The sequence below is a fragment of the Vigna angularis genome, chromosome 10 (genome assembly GCF_016808095.1).
Source record: "Vigna angularis cultivar LongXiaoDou No.4 chromosome 10, ASM1680809v1, whole genome shotgun sequence".
Taxonomy (NCBI): Eukaryota; Viridiplantae; Streptophyta; class Magnoliopsida; order Fabales; family Fabaceae; genus Vigna; species Vigna angularis.
In genome coordinates, this window is record NC_068979.1 from 25,170,678 (window position 1) to 25,177,023 (window position 6,346).

At 36.5% G+C, this 6,346-nt stretch overlaps 1 protein-coding gene across 3 annotated transcripts; it reads right to left on the reverse strand.

Annotated features, from left to right (window-relative positions):
* Nucleotides 1-1,400: 1,400 nt before the first annotated feature.
* LOC108334634 (uncharacterized) lies at nucleotides 1,401-6,057 on the reverse strand. 3 transcript variants are annotated; one of them, XM_017570523.2, is made up of 5 exons: nucleotides 5,815-6,057; nucleotides 3,634-3,752; nucleotides 2,497-3,278; nucleotides 1,872-2,284; nucleotides 1,401-1,776 (listed from the first exon to the last, which is right to left on the reverse strand). In XM_017570523.2, exons 2-5 carry the CDS (start codon nucleotides 3,641-3,643, stop codon nucleotides 1,665-1,667), a joined length of 1,317 nt encoding a protein of 438 aa, XP_017426012.1. In that variant the 5' UTR covers nucleotides 3,644-3,752; nucleotides 5,815-6,057; the 3' UTR covers nucleotides 1,401-1,664. The 3 variants fall into 3 exon arrangements, with proteins under 3 accessions (XP_017426012.1, XP_017426014.1, XP_017426013.1); XM_017570525.2 differs by having other exon boundaries at nucleotides 2,497-3,297; nucleotides 5,815-6,055; XM_017570524.2 differs by lacking the exon at nucleotides 5,815-6,057 and adding an exon at nucleotides 4,976-5,287.
* Between the last annotated feature and the right edge of the window lie 289 nt (nucleotides 6,058-6,346).

Genomic DNA, 6,346 nt, shown 5'->3' on the forward strand with positions numbered 1-6,346 from the left:
CGTCGACAAACCCAATGTCGCCGTCGATTTTACCCTTCCCGCTGGTTTTCAAATGCGCATGTAAATTCCTTCTGTCAACTTCAGCACTCGTTGTTTCCTTTGTAGTTTCCGTTTTCTCGTGTACTATATCGGTTATTCAAATCATTTTCATTAAATTTCTTAATTGTGCTTTGTCGATGATTTTGTCTGCACCAAAGATGCCAACATCTGACCCTTCAGCTAGGCACCCACCTCCTGCTTTCTTTGATTTATCAGCACTACGCACTGATACCACCCTTTCTCCTCCCCATCAAAGCCCGCGAGGAAAAAGCCCCACCAAACACCCCAATGCCCATTCTTCTTCTTCTTCTCCTTCTCCATCCATACACTCCATTTTATCCCTTGACACCTCAACGGCACGTCGGCAAACCACTCTTCCTTACTCTGTTCATCCCTTACCCTTGCCTCCTTGGGCTGGGCCTGGAGCTCCCATAGTCTCACCTTCTGCTATCTTTTCCCTTCCTATTGCTAAGACGAAACCCTTCCCAATGAAAAACCAGTGGCAAAAAGGAAAACTTATTGGCAGAGGTACATTTGGATCTACCATGTGAAGTGTAAACATTGAAGAAATTAGGGGTTTGTGTGCAAATTTGGAATAAAAAGAAAAGAAAACGTAGAAGAGAATAAACTCATACCCATCAGAAGTGAGTTGGCCATTAGCCACGTCAAACAAAAATTAATGTCATCCAAAATTAAGGACTATTTATAACAGTTTCAAAACTATGAGGACCACCATCAAAGTTTCGAGTAGGAACTAAACCTAAAATCGTGTGATACTTAAGGGATGACAAACATATTTAACACTTTAATTTATTACTACATTAATCAATTTAATAAAGTTATTCTTCACTATTTTTATTTTTAGATTTTATAAACATAAAGTTAAATTCTCACACTTCAAAAAATTAATTTAGTGGAAACTAGTATTGAATAATTTTGTGCAAAACATGACAAAAATTGTTCCCAAAAATACTTTTCCAAATTTCCAAGCTCTTCTAAATTCAAAATGACTTTCGAAATTTCTTGGCACAACCTTTGTTATTTGCTTATACATAGCAAAATTACTTATTTTATATACTTTCCATATTTTCTCGAAAAACAAATGTATCTTGAGACTCAATCCTGTATTTCCAGTTATGTTGGCCAACCAGTTCCTTGGAACATTGGTCAAGGAAATTAAACAAATATACAGTTTGAAAGGAAAATTCTCTATTCTCAATTCCATAATTGGATATATAGCATTTGTGGTGAAAAGATGGGAAACATTTTAAATTAGATTCATATCCAAATCAAGAAGGGTTCAATGATTAAACTAACCACCTTCTAACTGAAAAGCTTGCAGTTAGTTATACATGAAAAGATGAAAAGCTAATATGTACTGCGCATTGTTTGTAATTGAAATAAAATAAAAAAATCAATGAAACCATGTATAGGAAAAGATAAAAAAAGGAGAGAAGCATAAGCAAACTAAGCTAAAGACTACTTTGTTTGCCTGCAAACATTCAGAGCATTGGCTGGCCATTCTAAACCTACCGCACACTACTCAACAGCTAGGGTGATCATGTATAAGCATGAAACTCAGCTAGAATTTTAATCATATATCAGAATCTTTAGAAACTAATCTCTCAGAATTTACAGCAAAGAAAGCCACCCGTCCAGCAGCACCGCTGCTTCCGGTGATGCCTCCGGTCAGCCTTCACCATCCTAACCGGGCTGCTATTCCATTCAGATTGAATTCTGCAGAAGAAGAAAAATCAGCTTATCAGTTATGGATTTCTTACCAAAAGGGCCAATGCAAAAATGTCAACTCAACAAGTTTTCTGGAACTTTACATAGGAAATGCAAAGGATCGTGTGCTTGTCGTGCTGCTATCCGATCGAAGGGAGATGCTGCCGGAGTAAGGTACCGGCCCTGAATAACTTATTCGACCAGACACTGGACCGACGGCGGAGAAACTTGACTCACCTAAGCTGTGACGAATGAGGCTGGTTACAGCCTGATCATCGCTCTTCCATTCTATTGGCCTGGTTGTATGATGGATTTCAGCACATCTACAAGTACCAGTTTGGCTGCATTCTTCTTTACCACAATCTGCAGGAGCTGAAGGATCAACTTGCCGAGTGAAGGTTGCATTCTCTTGAGGCTTGTTGTCTTTCTTTGATTCATCATCTGCCACTGCCAAAGAAGGGCTACTCAACATTGCTTCCTCGTCTGTACTTTTGGACTCTTCCAATAGGGAGGAGATCTGCACATATAACACATTTGTCATTTGTCAGTTTTGATCTCAGAAAATATCAAACTTGTGGGCTTAACTAGTTACTCTATGAACACATTGTGTTTTCAATGCTGTATCTAATCAAACAAGTATCAATCTTAAACACTTAATTAACATGCCAAATTCAATCCCTCCAAAAGAACTATTAACATATTTAATATTTGATAATATATATTAAATACCTGTTCACCCTTGTCATCAGAAGATGCAGAGTCCTCAGTGAGTAAATCTTGCAACAAAACCTTGTCTCCCAGTGAAGGTGTCTCTTTGTTGACATCGCCAGAAACTTCAGTGAGCATCAAATCCTTGTGCTGATTATGATTAGCAGAAACCTTATCAGACTCCTCTGTTGGTGTTAGGCTTAGTACATTGATATTGGTGTTGTCTTTCTGTTTTTCTTTAGTTTCACAACTCTCAAAAGGGAAGAAATCGCGGGCCTTTTCGTCGACAGGATTCACAAACACCACATTATCCTTCTTAAGGACTCCTTCATCGATGCATATATCCTTGACAACATGATAATTACTCTCATTGAAACATACTTCTGGATGTGGTTCAAATTCTGTAACAGTTTTGACCATGTAAACATCAACAGAATTCCTAGGTGACCCTTCTCCCTCTCTAGGATTAGAGATGGGTGAAGGAGACCTTTTAACTGATTCTATATCGTTTGGAAACTTCAACAATGACTCTACATCCTTAGAAGAGTGAGATACTGGCTCAACCAAGTCCTTTACCTTTGCTTCATATTCATTTCTTTCACAATCAACTGACTCCATGTCATATCGTAATGAATCTAAACCTTGTTCAGTTTTCTCTTGAAATGCGGGCATTTCATTCTCATATTCCTTCAGTTTCTGGCTTGGTAATTTGTATCCATCAGAAATTCGATCGTCGATGAACACAAACGACTGAGATTCAGGCTCAAGACCAATATTTGAATGCCGAAAAGCCACTTTTCCTTCTGCACATTCATTATGATACTGTCAAAAATTAGTTAGGCTAGAATTTAAAAGTAAGAAAATTGATAATAAATGAAACAATACCATTTAAAACATTTGATAAACAGATACCATTTAGAACTAAGCAAATCATAAGTAGAACAGGTGTTTAGAATAGTTACATAATTGCTTTAAAGAACTGGTAAGAACCATGCTTAACCCACATTCAACACACAGATCAAGAAACAAAACACCCTGAACAAATGGTAAACCAAAGCTATACTTGTCCAACCCATATTAAAGCAAAAACCAAGTAAAAGGTCAGCAAGATACAGTAAAACAACCAATTGCAGGGACCATAAATAAACAGTATGTCACCTAATTTCATGGTGCAGCCAGGTAGAGATTCATGGGTAAATTTTCGTCAACAGTCGCAGGTGGTTCTTCGACTATTTTCAACCAAAGAGACTAGTCTGATTACACTATTCTTCAGAGATCTGAAAAATAGCAAACAATAACAATGATGGGTTAGAAGTAACTAAATTAGCTGCATGTAATGAAAACAAGAAGCAATAATGGATTCCATGGTCTATAGAAGCACTCAAAGCTAAAATCCAATAACAACATTCTACTCTACTGTTCCAAAGGATAAAAAAAAGAAGAAAAAAGTAAAAAGAGAAAGAAAGAAAGAAAGAAAGAGCAATTCTCTAATCATAAGAAATCATAAAATATTTATTTGAATTGCAGTATAAAAGAACAAAGGATTATGTCACTATTACCCCAAATTCTTGATTCCCAAACAAACAGGAAAATTTAACAGAATCCAACTCCAGTCATCACTCCAATCATAAAATAAAGCAGAAAGAATAAGAAAGAAAGAAATGAAGAATTTACCAATATTTCTAAGAACAAAGGTTTATATTAAGGCAGAATAACTGGGGACCATTTTCTATATTAAGCTTTTAATATCCACACAACATGTAAATTACATATATCATAATATTTAAGTACTAAAAAGCAAGTACCAGTATGCTGCTTTTTCTTTTTATAAGTAAAAGATTTCGCCTAAGTAGAATCCAAGGAAGGTACAGAAGGTATAATAGGACAAGAAAAAAGTTTAAAAATCTCAAACTTTTTCGAAAGTTTTCAACTACAAAATTACAAACCGAAATTTTAAATCAAAAGGCCTACATAACGAGATGACTCCCTACAAAATCCCTACCAATAATTTGTCCTCTAGCCCTGATTAAGATCTGACTCATCAGAATAAACAAGTTTAGAAAACCAGAAAATGGTACAGTGAATAAAAACACCAGCAGAGTGAAAACTTACACAGGAATCGCACGAAAGAAATCAGGGAACATGGTCAAAACGATAGAGATCTATCTCAGATCCCAAAACCTTCCTATACCCATAAAATAGTCAAGGGCTAAAAAGCTATTCTCATATTAAAATATAAAAGGATTTGCCAGCAAAAAAACCATTTTATCAAAAACTTCAGAACAGACAATTTCAGAGAAAATTCCAACTTCACCTGCAGATTAAAGTGTTTTAAAAATAAAACAAAGTGGCAGCATTCAGAACCAGAAGGTATATAATAATCTTTTGGTTACAAAAGTGAAACAAAATTGGTTGAACAAAAAACATGCAAGTCAGAAAGTGGAAGAGAGACAATCATAGGGCTGAGATGAAATCAGAGCAGAAAGAATTTAGAATTTACCAAAGTCCAAAACTGGAGAAGAAGAAAGAGTTTGCATATGTCGGTAAACGTATTGGATGCTTAAGGATGATCGAAAGGAAGAGATATGCTAATATACTAGTAATAAAATTTAATCAATTAATTAATTAATTAATACTAATAATAAAAGCAACCACAGAGTACTAAGAGATGATGGATGAGTTGTAATTATAGCATTCATAATGGTCAACCGTTACTCTCTCTCTTTCTTTCTTCTTTCTCTCTCTTTCTTAATCCCTTCACACATCACACACTCCACCATCTCCTTCTGCAATAAATGCATTAAAAACAGTAAAACGAAGCCCCGACCCTACCCTCCAATACCCAAATTCAATAGGGTATATTGTAGCATTAAATTTTCACCTCTAACGCTTCCCCTCCCCTCAGATCAAAATTTAATTTCACACCAAAAATATGCAACTTTACTTTCTTTCCTTATCCTTCTCACTTTTCCCAGTGTCCTTCATTTCCCACTATTGTTTCTCTCCAAAGACTCCATCTTTATCAGATTCGCTACCTTTTCCCCACTCACCATTATCATCACCGTCATCATCACCCCTTTTATTTTCTATCCCACTTCCCCACAAACCCAGAATTTTCCCGAGAAAATCTCACCGTCAAGAAAAGAAAAAACACGACCACATTGCTGCCTCGGATCCGTCGACCGAACTCCAAAGGAGCAGAATAAAAAAAACGAACACAACACAACACTAAACGACGAAACCTTTGACTTCATCCTTAACAAACCCAAAAACAATGAAAGTAAAAACAAACACGACAAAACAAAACCAACCCACTATGAGTTTTCGTATGAAACTCACCTCTCCTCTCTTCACCCCACCTCACCGATGAAGCATGTTCCGTTGCAGAATTATTACTCTGCTGCTCCACCCACCGTAGGATTCCTACACTCTCTTCAGATTCTGGTGATATATGTAATAACTCAACGCTTGAAAGAGAGAAAGAAAAGAACTTAGCTGTAACCCAAATCTGAAACTGGCTCTCACGTACCAACTGAGCTGTCTGTACGTGCTTCTGTTTTCATCTTCTCTTTCGATCTCTTTATATATGCGCTGCATTCTTTTTCTCTTTTTCTTTTCTTCTTATTTCCTTTGACTATGTTTTGTTTTTTCCATCTTTAGCTTTGGTGGGTCCCACCCAACCAATTAAGAGGTTCAAATTTTCATCTTCCCCACTCACGAATGGCCAACCAACTTTGGCTTTTCAAAATTATTAGTTTTCATTTCGCAACGGAGATTCTCTGCGGTGAGGATTTTGCCCATGCTGTGGGCATGCACAATCCCATTCGCACATCACATCCCTATTAAAATTGCTGATGATATCTAAGGTTAT